Genomic DNA, 20,957 nt, shown 5'->3' on the forward strand with positions numbered 1-20,957 from the left:
TCAATCGATTATTGTAAGTGAGCCTATGAGAACAATCGATTATTTGGGCAATAATCGATTATCTGGCAGAATTGGAATTCCAGAAGTCTCTGGAATAATCGATTATTTGGGCAATAATCGATTATCTGGGAAGCAAGAATACAAAGAGCCTCTGGAATAATCGATTATTTGGTAAATAATCGATTATCTGGGCAAGTTAGAGGAAATGACCCTCTGGAATAATCTATTATTCAAAAAATAATTGATTATTTAGTGCAGAAAGGGTTTTTCAAAGGATTTTACTGATATAAATAATCGATTATTTGCGCGACCCTTGGTTTTCCAGAAGGTTTTTGAATGATTTTATTCGCGCCAACCTTTGACTTCCCACTACTCTTCATTTGTGGAACCTCTCCTCTACCCAAAAACGTGCTAGGGCTTTTATAATCTCTAAATCATAAACCCATATTCTCTCAACTCTCAAACCCTAACCCATTCATTTTCTTCATCTCCACCAAAGAACCAATCTTTAACCCAACATGATAAGGAAAGAAGTAGTTCTAGGGATTTAGGTAACCGAAGAACCAAATGAAAGCTAGGGAATCGTGAATAGAAGAGATTCCGAAGAAAGTTTTATTAATCAGAGTGAGCAGAGTGAAGATTTGTGTTTTACAATAGAATGAATGTGTCCTTTCATGTATGGGTCTTATTCCCTTTTATACACTTAACTAACATATCCAACCCCTAACTGGTATAACTAACTCCGTATCAATCCCCCCTGCTTGAAAAAATCCTTGTCCTCAAGGATGAAAAGAAGGAAACTTCTGTTTCAGATCATAGTAAAACTCCCAACTAGCATCTTCAGGAAGTTGGTGCTTCCACTTAACCAAGACTTTCATGACAACTTTGTTTCCCCTTTTTACAGTAGCTCGATCCAAAATTGCTTCAGGTTCTTTGTCAGAAATGGCATCAACAGCATGCAGAGGAAGTGTAGAGCTTGAAACCAGATCACCAATATGCCTTTTGAGCTGTGAGACATGAAAAACAGGATGTATTCTAGACGAGGTAGGAAGATCCAGCTTGTATGCAACAGCTCCAATACGGTCTAACACCTTGAAAGGACCGAAAAACTTAGGACTTAATTTAGCACAATTTCTGTGAGCAACAGAAACTTGTCGATAGGAGTGTAGCTTGACATAAACGAAGTCTCCAATTACAAATTGTCTATCAGTCCGGTGCTTGTCTGCAATTTGTTTCATCCTGTCTTGAGCCCTTGTCGCCACCGGCCCGAAACGGGCTTTCGGCATTCGCGAAGGATGGTTGGACTCTTTTATTTGTTTAAAAATATGGATTGCTAGAATGACTTATTCTCAAACTGAGACCTCGTCAAACGAGCAATTTTATTAAAAGGCTCACCAATCCATGTTAATCCCAAGCGGGACCCTCCATGGATTAGTGGTTTTCATAAAAGGAAGGGTTCATGGAGTCGCCACCAATGTTTTACTCAAAACATTGGAAAAAGAGGTTTAAGGCAATCGATTCAAAAATCGACTTCGGCCATTACAACCAGAGTCGGGTAAGGGAGTCGGTTACGCGTAGGGAAGGTGTTAGCACCCCACAGCGCCCCTTTCGGGTTCCCTATGACAGATTATTTAAAAATAATAGTACAAAATTACTAAATTACCCCTATTTATTCTAAGCAATTGTAAATTAACTATCTACATGATGACAATTTAAATATGTACACACAGAAAGCGGTAAAAGAAGAGACTTTAAAGAGATAAACCTTTGAAGCGTGCTTTCTTATATATCTTGACAGAAATTGGGAAGCGTTTTGGCGTTCCCTCCCTCTACAAGACCGCTCGCTCCCTCCTAAAAAATAATTTTTGACTTGGAAATCCGATGGATTTCCCTTCGACTTAGTTTGAGACTCAAGCAAAATGCTCAGAAATCAAAAACTTCGTCGGATCAACTCTCCGAGTGATTTCTAGGCAGAGCACTGCTAAAAAAAAACCCAGAATACTCAAGAAGAGGGTTAAAACTCAGTCCAAAAGTGTAGAATGACGTCCCATTGACGTCATATTTATAGGGAAGAGGCTCAATACGGTTTATGAGGGTCAATACGGTCAACATTGAAATTTTGAACTAATACGGCCGTATTGAATTCAATACGGCCGTATTGAAGTTCAAAAAACCTCAATACGGCCGTATTGAAGTTCAGTGCGGCCGTATTGAAGTTCAGTGCAGCCGTATTGAATTCAATGCAGCCGTATTGAAGTCCAGAAATTTCAATACGGCCGTATTGAGTTCAGTGCGGCCGTATTGAAGTTCAAAATGTTCAATACGGCCGTACTGAACCTCTGGGAGGCCGTATTGGGCTTCATTCCTCCCACTTTTCTTATTTTAGCTATCCTAAGACCTCTAAACCTATAGAGAACCCTCCTTGGGCCTTCTGGAAGTCCTTCTGGCTGATCTTCCTTCAGTCTTCGAGAGTCTTCAAGCTTTATTTCCGACCCGGACAATTTTAGGGGTCTACAGCTGCCCCCCCCTTTACTTAGTCGGACGGCCTTTTGGTGTACCGGCTGACAAGTAAAGGAGTTGACCCAATTGTCCGGGTGATGTGCCAACCTTCTGACTTGTAGCGTCTTCCGGTGGAAAATTGTTGAGTAGCCTCTCCAGGTTGTTGCATACCTCGGCGCTTCTGACAACCTCGGTAGCTAAGTTTACCCTCTCCAGGGTCAACTTCACTCGACGCCCGAGCCGGAAGTTGAACACCAACGTGCCTCTGACGACGCTGATGGTTGAGTACTGTCTCTCCAGACCTTGAGTACTGTCTCTCCAGACTTTGAGTATCGTCTCTCCAGACTTTGAGTACCGTCTCTCCAGACTTTGATTGAGTACCGTCTCTCCAGACCTTGTTTGAGTACCGTCTCTCCAGACCTTGTTTGAGTACCGTCTCTCCAGACCTTGTTTGAGTACCGTCTCTCCAGACTTTGTTTGAGTACCGTCTCTCCAGACTTTGTTTGAGTACCGTCTCTCCAGACTTTGTTTGAGTACCGTCTCTCCAGACTTTGTTTGAGTACCGTCTCTCCAGACTTTGTTTGAGTACCGTCTCTCCAGACTTTGTTTGAGTACCGTCTCTCCAGACTTTGTTTGGTCTCTGATGACCTAGGCAACTGAGTTTGCCCTCTCCAGGGTCTGCGTCCGTGTCTTCTGATCACTTCGGCAATGCGAGTTTACCCTCTCCAAGGATCTGAGATGATTTTTTTGTCTCCACAGTCCACTATGCTGCTTCGACGTTTTTCTGATTTTGTGCCACTGAGGGCTGGATAACGCAGGGATCCGTCTAGGGGATGTGCATTCATTCATAGGTTCTTGTGCCCCAACTTGCATTTGCATAGTTGGTACCCCTGGGGAATTTCTGACTCCTTGGGGTGTAGACACAGATGCTCTTCTTGATTTGAGCGATGCCTTATGTTTGGCTGACGTCCTTTTGACGTAAGTGGAGTATCCCGGTTATCCTTATTCGGGTGTCTCTCTTTGATTTTCTGATTTTGTAGCCTCTATGTAGGCTATTATCCACTGGGGGTTCTGGATGTTGATTTTGATTTTGTCTCCACAGTCCACGATGCTGCTTTGACGATTGTTTTTGATTTTGATGCCACTGAGGGCTGGATAATGCAGGGATCCGTCTAGGGGATGTGCAGTCATTCATAGGTTTTTGTGCCCCAACTTGCATTGCTTAGTTGGTACCCATGGAGAATTTCTGACTCCTTGAGGTGTAGACACAGATGCTCTCTCTCTGAGTTGAGCGATGCCTTATGTTTGGCTGTCGTCCTTTCGACGTTGTGGAGTGTCCCGGTTATCCTTATTCGGGTATCTCTTTTGTTTTTCTGGTTTTGTCGCCTCTGTGTAGGCTGTTATCCGCTGGGGGATTTTGTCATTGATTGTGATTAGCCTCTTCTGTTAGGCAGATCATCTTGACGCTTGATGTTTGGCCAAGAGCCGGATTCCACTTGGGGAATGATTATTGATCTTTTGATTTTTTTCCTTTTTGTAGGAATGCCTCTTGAGTAGGCGACTGGGGATTTGGGGATCTTATGTATCCCAGAGTATTATTTAGGAAGCCTCTACAGGCTTAGACTCACTCAACGCCTGAGTTGGAGAGCTATCTTCCACTGAGGAAGTTTTAAGTCCTTTGACTAGATATACTGCTTGGGTGATCGTGCTTCCATTGGGAATTTTCTCGATCTTGCTTTGATAGCTCTCGCTGGGGATTTGTTCCGTGAGCTTGAGTTGGGGTTTCTCTGGGGAGTATTATTTCTGCGAGCCTCTCCAGGCTCAATTATTCTGATGAGAGTATTATTTCAGCAAGCCTCTCCAGGCTCAGTTATTCTGCGAGAGTATTATTTCGGCAAGCCTCTCCAGGCTCAATTATTCTGAGAGAGTATTATTTCGGCGAGCCTCTCCAGGCTCAATTATTCTGAGAGAGTATTGTTTCGGCAAGCCTCTCCAGGCTCAATTATTCTGTATGATGAATTTGTTTTTTGTTCAGCCCAAGAATGCAAGCTGAGATGTCTTTTGGAGAGTATTATTTTGGCAAGCCTCTCCAGGATCAGTTATTCTGTATAATTTTCTGTATTTTGCCTTTTTGTTGATTTTGGCTTTTTCTGTGTTTTTGCCTTTTTTGTTGATTTTGGCTTTTTCTGTGTTTTTGCCTTTTTTGGTTGATTTCGGCTTTTTCTGTACAGAAATGTCTCTGAGAAGTATTATTTTGGCAAGCCTCTTCAGGCTCAGTTATTCTGAGAGAGTATTATTTCGGCGAGCCTCTCCAGGCTCAATTATTCTGTGAGAGTATTATTTCGGCGAGCCTCTCCAGGCTCAATTATTCTGAGAGAGTATTATTTCGGCAAGCCTCTCCAGGCTCAGTTATTCTGAGAGTATTATTTCGGCGAGCCTCTCCAGGCTCAATTATTCTGTGAGAGTATTATTTCGGCAAGCCTCTCCAGGCTCAGTTATTCTGAGAGTATTATTTCGGCGAGCCTCTCCAGGCTCAGTTATTCTGTATGGTGAGAGAGTATTGTTTCTGCAAGCCTCTCCAGGCTTAATTATTCTGAGGAAGTATTTTTTCAGCAAGCCTCTCCAGGCTCAATCATTCTGTACAAACTGAGGAGTATTGTTTGTATCCTTGCCTTTTTTCGTTTTCGGCTTTTGTTGACTGCTGTCATACACAAGCAATTTTCTATTTTTTCTTTTTATGCAATTGCCTCATGATGAGGTCTTTGAATGTGCCATTAATGTGCGCGATGCACAAAATGCAAGTTTAATTATTTTATTTTTGGAAAAAATGAATGGCTCCCCCTATCCTCTTCTTCTTGGAGGAATTTTGTCATTGATGTGAGGGAGGATTTCTGTTATTGCCAATACGGCCGTTATTCATTTTAGTATGCCCGTATTGAATTGAAAATTTGTTCATAACCTTAATTTTGGTACGGGCATACTGAACATGATACGGGCGTATTGTTTTTCTGAAGTTTATATATTTTTTTTGTTTTTTTCAATAAACAGAGAATAAGTGATCTTCCATTACACCTATCATCTGTATGCATGTATGCAGTATGATGCACCTAATTCTATTTGATTCACTTTTCAAAAGAATTAACCGATGCGTTTCTCTGTTTGGATTTTTGCCATTCCTCTAGACGTGCTGTGTGCTGCCGATTTCTGTAACCGAGGAATGATGCATGTTATATTGAGATTTGGTGTCATCAACCAAATGATTTTCCTTTCCTTTAGAAGATGTGTCAACCCTCCTATTGACTACTATATCTCCATGTTTCCACTAGATTATTCAAAAATCGTTTGGGACAAGAGAGAAAAGAAGGAAAGGATATATTTTCAAAAGTTTGTGTTTTAGAAGGGATTATTTATTTTTTGAAAAATGGATTTTGTAAGAATGGCTTGGCCAATGGTAGGCTTAAGTGTTTAGGCTTGTTTGATTAAACACTTATGAAGTTAAGCACGTCTTGGTTATTAACATTTGTGATTTGATAACTTGGATAGCTTTTCTTGAGCCCCTTCGTTGAATTCAGTTGGTGGTACCATCATGGATTTATTCTGTTTTTCGATTGCCCTAACTTTTGCCTAAAACACCCATTTGTGGAGTTTTAGCGGGCTTTTGTTTTTGTTCATTATTTTGTAACCCTAATTTTTGCCCAGGTCACCCTTTTGTGGGATTCCTAGCGGGTCTTTTGCTCTTATTTTTGCGCAGTCCCCTTTTTTGGGTTTCCTGCCGAGCTTCTTTTATTTTTAGGATTTCTGTCCTGAATGGATTTCTTTTTATCCATGACGGCACTTATTGAGGCCAAGGAAAGGTGCTCCAAGTTGTCGTGCACATTTCCACACAAAATGATGTGGGTTTATTGATTATTAAGACGATTTTAACCTCATTTATGTTCATTCAAACAGGGTTAAATAATGTGGTTTAGAATTTTATTGCAAGCAAGAAAAGAAGCAATAAGAAATAATGAAGAATGATTTTATTATAATCATAGTGGAAACATGTGCCCTATCGAGGCTCGGGGGTCGGGCTGTCCCCGAGGAGTAATCTCTAATAGTCATCAGGTTTACACATCCCTATCGGAAGGAGGAGAACACTTGATGACGACGACCGGCCTTGACGCTTGTGAACCGGCCTTCCTAAAGATCTGGCTTAAAGAACGTCGAGAAGGATCTTGGTTTCTCTTCGTCCTTTGATCTTTATAAGGGTTGTATCCTAACCCTTGTTTCCCCGGATTATCCTTGATAATGGGTAGCTCCGGGATTCCTTGGGAGTCCTTGCCTAATCCTTGTCCTGGCAAGTATCCGTTCTTGGTGAGCATGGAGGCTACCTTCTTCATTTCTTGGGGAAACGTTTCGACATTGGCGATTTCCAATGCTTGGAAGGCGGTTTCTAAAGCTTCCTCCGCTGCATCCACGTAAGGTATGGTGGATGGTTTGCTGATGAGTATGTCATCTTCAGCTTGTACAGTCACCAGTTTGTCACCCACTATGAACTTGACTTTCTGGTGGAGCGTAGAGGGTACAGCTTTTGCATCATGAATCCAAGGTCGGCCGAGGAGACAGCTGTATGCGGGAGTAATGTCCGTCACTTGGAATTCGACATTAAAGATAGTGGGTCCAATTTGGATTGGAAGATTGATCTCTCCCACCACTTCTCTTTTAGAACCATCGAAGGCTCGAACGATCATGTTGCTCGGGCGCATTTGGACTCCCTTGATTGCCAATTGCTTGAGAGTTCTTTTTGGCACCACATTCAAGGAAGATCCATTATCTACCAAGACTTTAGCGATGTGATACTCCTTGCATTTTACAGAGATGTGCAAGGGCTTGTTATGATTCGGTCCCCCAGCGGGGATTTCTTCATCGGTGAAGGTGAGGTGATCACTAGCCGTGATGTGACTAACAATCCCCTCAAACTTGTCTTAGGAGATAGTGTGCGACACATATGCCTCGTTCAAGACTTTCGACAGAGCTTGCCGATGCGGTTCGAAGCTTAGGATCAACGACAACAGCGTAATCTTTGCTGGCGTCCTATGAAGTTGATCCACGATGGAGTACTCGTTCTGTCGGATAAACTTTAACAGCTCGTCTGTCTTCTCCTCGGATTCTTTTTCCTCGGTTTTCTTTTCTTCTTTTCCTTTATTTTTGGGAGCTTTGTCGTGCAGATCTTCGGGAGTGTAGATCCTGCCACTCCTAGTCATGCCCCCAAGTCCAGCGATGTTAGAGATATCGCTGTCGGCAGAAAAATGGATGTCGTATATCCACGGCACAGCCTTATTCGATTCGTAGGGAAAAGGCCTTGGAGTAGTGATCCTTAACGGCATTGGACCTTCCCCTTTGTTTGTCTTGATTACCAACAACGGAGTTGACGTGTGTTCGCTTGGCGCGGTTGTTGGCTTGCATTTAATAACGAACGGCGTGCGATCCATCTTTTGAACATACGCATCGCTTAATTCTTTCTTTTTATTAATGTTTATTAATGATTTATTGGGAGGGATGTATGAAATGCAAACCTAGATCCCTCCATGATCTTTGATAAGAATGCATGATATGAGATGATGGCGATGAATATGCATGCATTTGTGTTTATTCAACTAAGCATTATCATGTTTTTAGGATGTCCCTAAGATGATGCATGATATTGCTTGGTTTGGATAAATAACCCTTTTTTTCCTTTTTTTGGGTATTTTGTTTTTTGTATATTTTTTTTTTTTTGGGTGAAAAGGGAAACTACCTACATGAATGTGATGAAGGTAGATGTTAACACCATGCAATGGAAGATCCTTATTCCTATTTATTTTTATTTTAAAAGAATAGGAATGTTGTATGTTTAAAGAAATGCAATGTATGCTCAAACAATTTCACATAAACAATGCACAAACAATTCACTCATCCACGAACAGTCACGAGCGAATCACGAGGTAGGGGTATCCTGCAGAAAAGTGCATATTCAAGGTGGATCTAACTGTTCTCACCGGTCTGAGGCCCCCAAGGTGCCCCCATTATAGGGACCCAATTCCTCTCGTCGTAAGCCGATGGAAAGCTCCAACGCACTGTCGGACTCGAGTTCATGGTTATCACCTTGAGTGATGCTTTCCGACAACGGTCTACGGGCACATATAGACCCATTCGACAACCGGCCGTACTAACATCCACTCCCTATGGCTTACCACTCATGCCCCCGGGTATAGAGGGAACTGTTGTGTGCAAAGGTTTGTGTGCAGTTTTTATTTCAAACAATTGCGGAAATTTAAACAAACAACAGTTATTAAAGCCATATAAATAAACATGTTATCATACAAGCAAGGGGTAATGAAGTAATTTTAACTATTATTTGTTAAAAATAATCTGTCACTAAATGGGACTGACTCTCGAGGCTTCCCCAGTGGAGTCGCCATCTGTCGCCACCGGCCCGAAACGGGCTTTCGGCATTCGCGAAGGATGGTTGGACTCTTTTATTTGTTTAAAAATATGGATTGCTAGAATGACTTATTCTCAAACTGAGACCTCGTCAAACGAGCAATTTTATTAAAAGGCTCACCAATCCATGTTAATCCCAAGCGGGACCCTCCATGGATTAGTGGTTTTCATAAAAGGAAGGGTTCATGGAGTCGCCACCAATGTTTTACTCAAAACATTGGAAAAAGAGGTTTAAGGCAATCGATTCAAAAATCGACTTCGGCCATTACAACCAGAGTCGGGTAAGGGAGTCGGTTACGCGTGGGGAAGGTGTTAGCACCCCACAGCGCCCCTTTCGGGTTCCCTATGACAGATTATTTAAAAATAATAGTACGAAATTACTAAATTACCCCTATTTATTCTAAGCAATTGTAAATTAACTATCTACATGATGACAATTTAAATATGTACACACAGAAAGCGGTAAAAGAAGAGACTTTAAAGAGATAAACCTTTGAAGCGTGCTTTCTTATATATCTTGACAGAAATTGGGAAGCGTTTTGGCGTTCCCTCCCTCTACAAGACCGCTCGCTCCCTCCTAAAAAATAATTTTTGACTTGGAAATCCGATGGATTTCCCTTCGACTTAGTTTGAGACTCAAGCAAAATGCTCAGAACTCAAAAACTTCGTCGGATCAACTCTCCGAGTGATTTCTAGGCAGAGCACTGCTAAAAAAAAAACCCAGAATACTCAAGAAGAGGGTTAAAACTCAGTCCAAAAGTGTAGAATGACGTCCCATTGACGTCATATTTATAGGGAAGAGGCTCAATACGGTTTATGAGGGTCAATACGGTCAACATTGAAATTTTGAACTAATACGGCCGTATTGAAGTTCAAAAAACCTCAATACGGCCGTATTGAAGTTCAGTGCGGCCGTATTGAAGTTCAGTGCAGCCGTATTGAATTCAATGCAGCCATATTGAAGTCCAGAAATTTCAATACGGCCGTATTGAGTTCAGTGCGGCCGTATTGAAGTTCAAAATGTTCAATACGGCCGTACTGAACCTCTGGGAGGCCGTATTGGGCTTCATTCCTCCCACTTTTCTTATTTTAGCTATCCTAAGACCTCTAAACCTATAGAGAACCCTCCTTGGGCCTTCTGGAAGTCCTTCTGGCTGATCTTCCTTCAGTCTTCGAGAGTCTTCAAGCTTTATTTCCGACCCGGACAATTTTAGGGGTCTACAGCCCTTCGTAAATGAAACTTGAGAACCTTTAGCATTTCTTCTTTTTTTACCAGGTTTCTATCAACCAATCCTAACTTGGATTCCCCCGGTAGATAAGGCAAATAAGCTGGAGGAGGTTGTCCATAAACAATCTCATAAGGAGTGGCTTGTATAGAAGAATGAAAGGTAGTGTTGTACCACCATTCAGCCAAAGGAAGCCATTTGGACCACTATTGAGGACAGTCAGAACACATGCACCGTAAGTATGTTTCAAGGCAGCGATTGACCACTTCAGACTGTCCATCAGTCTGAGGGTGATAGGAAGTGGAAAACTGAATCTGGACCCCTTGTAGACTCATGAACTCCTTCCAAAATTGGCTGGTGAAGACCGCATCTCTGTCACTAGTGAAGAATCTGGGAACCCGTGGAGTTTGAAGACATTATCCATGAAGGACTGGGCTACTTCCGCAGCTGTATAGGGATGGGATAAAGACATGAAATGTGCAGCTTTACTTAATCTGTCTACAACCACAAAAATAACCTTTTTGCCATAAGAAATTGGTAATCCCTCAATAAAGTCCATTGCGATGTGCTGCCATACATGACCCGGAATCGGGAGAGGTTGTAACAATCCAAGAGAAGCTTTCGTATCATACTTACATTGCTGGCACGTAACGCATTGTTGAAAAAATAGCTGAACATCCTTGTGCATCCCTTTCCAATACACTACCGCCTTGAGTCTTTGTAGAGTAGCCTGCCTGCCCGAATGTCCTCCAACTGTAGAGGCGTGTAACCACTGGAAAATATCTTTTCGCAAGGTCTGATCACCTCCAATAACTAATCTCCCTTTCCTTCGCAGTTCACCATTAACCCAAGTGTGATACTTGTGTGATGATGGATCCTTCTCAATCTTAGAAATTACTTTCTGCAGAGTAAGGTCAGATGACCATAGTTGTTGGATTCTGGCCACTAAATCAGATTGGAATTGGCAAGTAACTAGAGCATGGCATTCCGGAAAGTCCACTCTAGAGAGTGCATCAGCGACAACATTCTCTTTCCCTTGTTTATACTCAATAGAAAAATCAAATTCCATGAGTTTGACTAACCATTTTTGCTGAAAAACAGTGGATAGTCTTTGGTCTAGGATATATTTCAGGTTGCGATGATCAGTTCGAATAATGAAGTGCCTATTTAACAAGTAATGTCGCCATTTTTGGACAGCAAACACTACTGCAATTAGCTCTTTTTCATACGTGGAGAGAGCTTGTTGTTGTTTATTGAGGGGTCTGCTGATATAGGCAATAGGATGGTTAGCTTGCATCAAAACTGCTCCAATGCCCGAGCCAGAAGCATCCACTTCAATTAAAAATGTTTTGCTAAAATCGGGTAATGCCAAGACGGGGGTAGAAGACAACAAGTGTTTGAGATGCTAGAAGGCTAATTTGGCTTCGTGTGTCCAAGAAAAATTATCCTTTTTTAGCATATCAGTGAGAGGTTTAGCCACAATTCCATACCTGTGAACAAACCGCCTGTAATATCCAGCTAGCCCAAGGAAGCCTCTAAGTTGTTTTATGGACTGCGGTAATGGCCAATGAACCATAGCTTCTATTTTTGCTGGATCAGTTGAAACACCCTCACCACTTATGAAATGACCCAAGTATTCTACCTTTCCAACCGCAAAGTAGCATTTGGACCTTTTGGCAAATAACGAATTCTGTCTCATGGTTAACAAGACCTGCTGTAAATGTCTCACATGATCATCGAAGGACTTACTATAGATGAGTATATCATCAAAAAAAACCAATAGGAACTTCCTCAAAGCGTGTTTGAAAATGTCATTCATAAGGCCTTAGAAGGTGGCTGGGGCGTTTGTAAGCCCAAATGGCATGACCAAATACTCATAGTGTCCTCCATGTGTCCTAAAGGCTGTCTTTCCCACATCAGATTTGGCCATTCAGACTTGATTATAACCTGCTCGCAGATCTATTTTCGAAAATACCGTAGAGCCATGCAACTCATCTAATAAGTCATCCACCAATGGAATGGGAAACTTGTTTTTGATTGTAGCTTGATTCAGATCTCTATAATCCACGCATAAGCGCCAAGAACCGTCTTTCTTTCCAACCAATACCACCGGGCTTGCATAGGGGCTGGTGTTGTGTTGTATAACTCCAGTCTTCAAATATTGCTGAATCAAGCCTTCTATAATATCCTTCTGATGTTTTGCATACCTGTAGGGTCGTTTATTCACAAGGCTAGCGCCCTGTATTAACAGAATTGTATGATCATAGTTGGGTCTAGAAGGAGGAATTTGGGTGGGCTCCTGAAAAATGTCTTTGAAGTCATCCAAAAGTTGCAAAATGATTTGTGGAATAGCTGGTTGAGCCGCATGTGTAGTCATAGATTGAAGTAAGGAAGTATCATCTTCGCATAGGCTGATCATTGTAAGGTGTTCCCGTCTTGTAGAGTCTTTTGTACCTGTTGTCTTTTAATGGTATGGAGTCCACTGGAAGAGGTACCTCGAAGGACATGTCTGCGGCCTTGGACGATAAACTCCATTGTCAATTTGTCAAAGTTCCAAGTAATATTACCTAATGTCACCAACCATTCGATGCCAAGCACCAAATCATAGCAGCCTAAAGGAAGAAGCAACATGGCCGAAGTGAAAGTAGTTTGCTGGATCGTCCAAGAGAATTTCTGTACCACCGAGGAAATTTGCAGTTTAGTTCCATCTGCAACAACAACATTCAAAGGTTCCATTTCCACAATCTGACAACCCAACTTCTTGGCTATATTAATATCCAAGAAGTTGTGGGTACTGCCACTATCGATCAGCACATGGAGAGGTTTCTTGTTATGATAACCAGTAATTCGCATGGTTCTAAAATTGGCAATTCCTGTTAAGGCATTCACTAAAATTTGAGGCTCCTTCATTCCAACTTCTTCATTTTCTGTAGCACTATCAAGTGTCGAGCTTTCGTCATCACCTTCATTGACTTCTAAAACGTGTATCTGCAATTTCTTGTGAGTCAAACTGTGAGATTGAGTAAAGGGTTCATCGCAGAAGTAACAAAGGCCTTTAGCTCTCCTTTCGGCCATATACGCTGGGGTAAGATTCTTGTGAATCTTGGGTGCTGTCTTGGAGTTGTCTACCCCTGCAGTTGGTAGAGCAACCAGTTTTTCTCCTAGTATTGACTTTTGGTTAGAAAGATTTCGAGTTTGTTTCGCAAGGGTAGTTGCTACCGAGGATTGAGAACTGGCAGCTTCATACATCTTTGCCAGAGTAAATGCCCTTCTCACAGAATCTGGTTGAAACATCCTGACCAGCATTTGAATGTCCTGCTTTAGTCCTCCCAAGAAACAGCTCAACGTATGCTCTTCCGAGAGTTGTAACCGAGCCACGATAGCATCAAAATCCTCATGGTATTTCTCAACACTAGTGGTTTGTCTCAGCTTCATTAATTCCGCCATTGGATCATCACAGACTGTACCGAACCTGTCAATCAATAGGTTAGTGTACGCCGCCCAATTATGAATAGGAAAATTACCTGCAGAACGAACAAATGTCGTATGCCATTGCAAGGCTTTGCCTTCAAGGTGGATGATCGCTATCTTGACTTTCACATCATTGGGAGTATTATCAATAGAGAAATAATTCTCAGCTTGGTAGATCCATTGATGCACGTTATCGCCCCCAAATTTTGGAAAATCGATTCTGGCCAGTCTTGTTCCGTAAGAAGAATGTGGATGAGACCCCTTGTGCTGAGTCGCACTCCCAGAAGAATGATGACTGTCATTGCCTTCGTGTGAACTCCGGAAGACTTCTTGAATGTTGTTCTTTAAAGATTCATCCAGCGCCTTCTTGATGTTTCCCGTAAGTTCAATCAAACGCGTTTCTAATCGGGCTGCGAGACGATCCTCCATCTCCTTCATTGCTGCCTGAGTCCTGGTGTTTTCGGCCATGGAGAAGGATTGCAAAAGGAAGGAACAGGCTGATACCAATTGATAAGGAAAGAAGTAGTTCTAGGGATTTAGGTAACCGAAGAACCAAATGAAAGCTAGGGAATCGTGAATAGAAGAGATTCCGAAGAAAGTTTTATTAATCAGAGTGAGCAGAGTGAAGATTTGTGTTTTACAATAGAATGAATGTGTCCTTTCATGTATGGGTCTTATTCCCTTTTATACACTTAACTAACATATCCAACGCCTAACTGGTATAACTAACTCCGTATCACAACAATGGCTTCATCTTCCAAAAGGCCAAAGAAGCTAGAAGTGAGAGGGAGCAAACGACCTCTACCCACGGAGCAACTCATCTCAAAAATGGTTTGCTGATGAGAAAACCCAAGAGTATTATTTCGAATGGTATGCGGGTAGAAGAATCATCCCTCCCAAGACCTTGAAGTTGGAATGGTTCAAGAACGAGGGGTTTAGCTTTCCTACTCTCTTAGAGCACCAGGATCTTGGGAAGTTCTTGGAACTAGAAGGAACCTATTACCCTGAGCTTATAAGGCTGTTCTTATGCTTTGCTTCAAGCAATGAAAGGATAATGAAATCGGTGGTGAAGGGCAAGCTCATAAAGCTTAACGGTCCATCTTTGAAGGAAGTTGTCGGGCTGAGCGGAGATGGGAGTACAAAGCCCCAACCCTTCAACTTTGGAGATTTTGAGGAGCTGACAACTTTCAGAGACTGTTAGAGGAACCTGGAGACAACCAACTATACAAAATTTCTAGCTGGAGGTATGAAAAAAAATTCGTGCTTAATTTCTTTTATCATAGCTTGGATGCTTAAGCCTCAGTTGCATAATCATGCTCAAATGTCAAGGGATGAAATTTTGCTGATGCATGTAATCAAGAAAAAGATTAAAATTGATTGGGTGTCTGTGGTGAACGACTGTATGTGGAAGGCTAGGAGGAAGGAGGACAGTCCAATACCATATTCTTTATTATTGTCTAAAATTTTTGAGAAAGCAGGTGTGGATTTGAAAGGGGAGAAAAAGATAATTTCCATGCCTCTAATAAGATTGAAAAATATTCCTTGCATCACATGGGGATGTTGAAACAGGAAGATAAATGGGTATTCAAGAGAGATGTCCCTCCGACTCCTGATCCTGCTATTGATGAAGATGGCGTTCCATCTCATGATGAAGACCAGCCACCACAAGTCGAAGTTGAACCTAACAGAGAACAAGAAGCGGAGCCTAAAGCATTCTCTCCATTTGAGAAGATTATGATTAATAAGCTTGATGCGATCATGGAGATGTCTAGGAGGCACGAGTCAATTTATTCAGGTATTCTTGATCGGTTTCATAACCTTGATCATGAGATTGGCCGAATTAAGGCTCAACTTGGGATTTCGGAAGACTCATAGTGATTTAGTGCTTTAGTGTTCTGTTTTGAATTAGAAGTTTAGTTTTAAAATTTCTATTTTTCAATTGGGTTGTAATTTCGTTTAATTTCTGAACAATTATCTTGGCTTATTTTGTTAAACACTTTATATTTTGATGCAATGTGAAGGTTTATTGTTGTTATATTGTGATTTGATAAATTTGTTTTGGATGATTGATTGTGCAATGTTCTATTTTTGAACATTGATATGAGGGGGTGTTGTTGCATATATGTTGGTATATGTTGGTATATTTGATATTGTTTTGGACTTTGATTGAGATATTGTACTGCATTTTAGTGATTTTCAACTTTGATATGTTGTTTTGCTGATGATATAATGCTTATGGTTTAGATCTTGTGATTAAAAGATTACAAAATTTTTGGTATTAATTGATTCGAACAATGGCTGTTTAAATCAGTTTTGTGGCATTGATTATGAGCAGATGAGTATTGTGCATAAGTTCATACATGTGTAATCTGGAAAAATACATATTGGTTTGTTTTTTATGATGACCAAAGGGGGAGAAAGGCTTTTGAGCTTGTTTTGCAAGATTTAAAATGTGGAAATATGGTTTGCAAAACAAAATGGCTTGGCTTGTATGGTTTTTCATCATCAAAAAGGGGGAGATTGTTGAGTTTCATAGTGGTGAATCAACTCAGATCTGGAGAATGAAGGTTTTGATGATAACAAAGTGTTGGTTATGAGAATCAATATTGACCAAGGACATCAACAAGTCAAAAACAAAGTCAAGAGGAAAATATGGTTATTATGTTGTGTAATAGGAGTAACACATAAATTGTATTGTTTGTTGAGCTTATTTTTCATGTATGTGCTTTGTGCATGGGTTAATCTTTATCTAATCTGATTAAGAGTGAGTATGATGATGAGTTAGAAACTTGAGAAGTTATTTTGAGACATAAAATAGAGTTTTTGAAAACTGACTCAAAATAATTGATTATCATTAAATATAATCGATTATTCCAGCAACGGGTAAAAAGGATGCCTTGCTGCAATAATCAATTATTTGTGAAATAATCGATTATCCTAGGAATCAGTCTCTGCAATAATCGATTATCCTGCAAAATAATCAATTAATCTGTTCTTGGTTGATTTCCAGAAATCATGAAGAATAAAATAATCAATTATCTAGTTTTGAAAATGTTATAAATAGTTCTTACATTTTGAAACTTCAGAACAAGATAGAACAGAGAATCAAAAAGAGAAAAACATGATTTTGAAGTCTTTGTGACCTTCTTGGAGTGTTTTCTTTGTGAAACCAAGAAGTAAAACGTTTTTTTTGAAATGTTTTGAGAAAGGATCATCATCATCATCATATTCTTGAAAAGAGAAAGATTAAGATTTGCTTCTGAATTTCAGGTGAATTCGTTCCTTCACTACAAGAAAAATGTAAATTTCTGACGGAAAATTTCTGACGACGGATTTACATTTCCGTCAGAAATTTCTGACAGAATTTTTCGTCAGAAATTTCCGACGAAATATAAAACCGTCGGAAATTTTCAACAGAAACTTTCCGACGGAAAATTCTGTCAGAAATTTCCGACAGAAAAATAAATCCGTCAGAAATTTCTACCGGAAAATTTCTAACAGAATATTCTGTCAGAAATTTCTGACGGAATTTTCTGTCGAAAATTTTCGACGGAATTTTCCGTCAGAAATCTTATTTTTAATTATTATTTTTAATTATTATTTTTAATTTATTTTTTTAATTTCTTATTTTTAATTTATTATTTTTAATTTCTTATATATATTTTAGTGTTAAAAATTTTATATATCTTTTAAAGGTATAAATATATATTATAATTATTTATTACAAGTTTTCTATATCTACGATTAGTATTAAAGATGCAAATAAATTAGGTTATACTATATTTTATTATAATTTACTTGGTTTGAACCTAACTTTCTTTAAAAATATATATTTTAAGTGTGACTTATTTATCTATCATAAATAATTTTTAAATATTTGGGTAGAACTACAATCATATAGACTTATTTTATAATAATTTAACACTATTAAAAATATAAAAATATATATGTTAAATTTATAAAAAATAAAGTTTAATTTATTTATGATATAAATATTTTTTTAATATCTAATATATATTTTTAGATGATAATTTATCTTAAAATATATCTTATAATAACAATTCTAAATGGAATATAAATCTTATGATTTTTCTTATTTTGATTTTTTTAATCAATGTATACAATTTTACTATTTTTGATTTTTTCAATCAACGTATACAATAAATAAAAAATACAAAAGAAAAACATACATGCTACAAATTTTATTTTATCAAAAAATTATTTGTTTTAATATATTACATTATATATGTGAATATTAAGACATATATATATATATATACATATATACATATATATATTATAATTAAACTTTTTTTAAAAATTAATTCATTATTAAGAAATTTTTTTATCACATGAGAATTAATTTCCTTCAAAAATTTGACAGATATCAAATAAATAAACGTTTTTTCTGAATCTATATATTTATTTTATTAGAATATAATTTTTATTTTTTAAAATATATTATTTTTTTAGATAAAAAATTATGTATATGTCAAATAGTAGTGAGGGCAAGTGCCTCACTATTCCAAATGTGCAGCTGTATATATATGTATGTGTGTGTATATATATATATATATATATATATATATATATATATAATATAGGGGGTTATAATTATACCGGTGTAACTTTTACTAAGTATTATGCCGCTCTATAACTTTATATTAAATGTGAATTTTGTAAATCCAACCGTTAAATTGAAAGTTCATATCACTTTATACGTGTATATCAAATTTTGTTAAAATTGAACAACAACTGGAAGATAATCCAAGTGTTCATATTTTAGTGTATTTTGAAATGAATATATTACATCAATTTTGTTTTATAAAAATGAAGTATCAAATCATCTTGGATTAATATAAAGTTTTGTATATATAATCTATAAGAGATATGAAGTTTCAATCTAACAGTTGGATTTACCAAATTCACATTTAATATAAAGTTATTGAGCGGTGTAATACATTGTAAAAGTCACATTTAATATATATATATATATATATATATATATATGAGGGGGGTTATAATTACAATGGTATAAATTTTACTAAGTGTTACACCACTCAATAACTTTATATTAAATGTGAATTTTGTAAATTCAACCGTTAAATTAAAAAAATTTTACTCTTAAATCATATATATATATACACACACACACACACATATATATATATATGAGGGGGGTTATAATTACAATGGTATAAATTTTACTAAGTGTTACATCGCTCAATAGTATAAATTATAAAAGTAAGTACATATAAATAAAGAATAATTAAATATATTATTATTATTATTATTATTATTATTATTATTCGTAATATAAAATTATTATATATTATTATTATAGTACAAATATGAGATTGTATATTTGAGGATGACTTAAATGAATTAATTTGTACAAGTTATACTGACAACATACATAGACATTTCGGTAGCTTACTCATCAGAACTTCACAAAATAGTGAAATATTGTGAAATAGAACCCTTGAGAGGCCAAATATGAGAGTTGTTACATTAATAAATTTATTAAAATTAAAAAAAATTATAATTTCTGACGGATTTTTTTTCCGACGCCACTTTTTCCAACGGATTTCAATCCGTCGGAAAAAGCAAAATCCGTCAGAAATTTACCTATTTCCGTCAGAAATTTCCGTCGGAAATCAGCGTTTTTCTTGTAGTGCTTTAATTCTTTGTGAATAATTGTAAATCTTGAGTAGGTTTCTCAAGTGGTAAGGAATTCTTGTAGTGGATTTCTACAAGGGGTGCTTTCTTGGGGTCAAGAAAGTGATTATCTTGAATGTAAGAGTGTATGCATGTGTGGTATGCTTGTAAAACTTCTTCATTAAGATAGTGGAACAAATCTTGAGCAGGTTATGATTGAGAACTGGATGTAGGTCACATGTGGAGTGGCTGAACCAGGATAAAAGACTTGTGCAATCTTCTCTTACCCTTATCCTTTACTTTGAGTATTCTTGATTAACATGTTTGTATGCACAACATTGTTTTAAACTGAATCAAAGTATTGCATATTGATTGCTCTTAACTTTGAATCTTATTAAAGATTAATCAAGAAAGCATATAGGATTCATTCTTCATTAACAAGTCTTTAAGGAACTTCTTTGGAAATTCATATTAGAAAAGTTTGAATTGAAATAAAGATCCTAAGAACTCTGAAAATTTTAAAGTGTCATAGAATCCAATTCACCCCCCCCCCCCTCTTGGATTGAGTCATTCTTTTCTAACAGATATGTTAGATGAATTGCATGGAGCCATCATATTTTCCAAGATTGACTTTAAAAGTGGTTATCACCAAATTCGAATCAAAGAGGGTGATGAGTGGAAAACCGCTTTTAAGACCAAATTTGGTTTGTATGAGTGGTTAGTGATTCCTTTTGGCCTCACTAATGCCCTTAGCACCTTCATTCGCCTAATGAATCATATTCTTAGGGATTGCATAGGAAAGTTTGTACTCGTCTACTTTGATGACATTTTGGTGTATAGCAAAACCTTAGATGAACATCTTGGACATCTAAGGCAAGTCTTAATAATTCTTAGGGAAAACCAACTCTATGCCAACTTTGAGAAGTGTACATTTTGTAAAGACCAAGTCAACTTTTTGGGTTTCATAGTTGGCAAAGAGGGAGTTTATGTTGACCTTGAGAAAATAAAGGTCATCCAAGATTGGCCCACCCCAAAAAGTGTTGGAGATATTAAAAGCTTTCATGGTCTAGCTAGCTTCTGTAGAAGATTTGTAAAAGACTTCTCCACACTTGCAACCCCTCTTAACGAGCTTGTTAAGAAGGATGTACCTTTCCTTTGGGGTGAAGCCCAAGAAAAAGCCTTTAAAATCCTAAAAGAGAAACTTACCAATGCACCCATCCTAACTAGAATGTGATGCATTCATTCTTGGCATAGGTGTTGTGTTACTTCAAGGAGGCCACCCCATTGCCTACTTTAGTGAAAAACTCCATGGGGCCACCTTGAATTATCCCACCTATGACAAGGACCTTTATGCCCTCATAAGAGCTCTCCAAGTTTGGGAGCACTACTTAGTGACTAAAGAATTCGTTATACACACCGACCACGAGTCACTCAAGTATCTTAGAGGGCAAGGGAAATTAAATAAAAGGCATGCAAAGTGGGTGGAATATCTTGAACAATTCCCCTACATCATCAAATATAAAAAGGGTAAGAGCAATGTAGTAGTCGATGCTCTTTCAAGAAGGCATACATTACTCTCCACCTTAGGAACACAAATACTTGGTTTTAATGATGTAAAGGAATTGTATGAGCTTGATTTGG

General features: G+C 38.3%; 1 protein-coding gene across 1 annotated transcript; it reads right to left on the bottom strand.

The window, feature by feature from the left end:
* Positions 1 to 779: 779 nt before the first annotated feature.
* Positions 780 to 1,238, bottom strand: LOC145953415 (uncharacterized). The gene has a single exon (XM_083067366.1). It carries the CDS (start codon positions 1,236 to 1,238, stop codon positions 780 to 782), a length of 459 nt encoding a protein of 152 aa, XP_082923492.1.
* Positions 1,239 to 20,957: the final 19,719 nt, after the last annotated feature.

Source organism: Cajanus cajan, chromosome 11 (genome assembly GCF_000230855.2).
Source record: "Cajanus cajan strain Asha chromosome 11, NIPB_CcT2T_4, whole genome shotgun sequence".
Lineage (NCBI taxonomy): Eukaryota > Viridiplantae > Streptophyta > Magnoliopsida > Fabales > Fabaceae > Cajanus > Cajanus cajan.

Coding starts and splice junctions, on each gene's coding strand:
- LOC145953415 (XM_083067366.1), bottom strand. CDS start 1,238: ATGAAACAAATTGCAGACAAGCACCGGACTGATAGACAATTTGTAATT.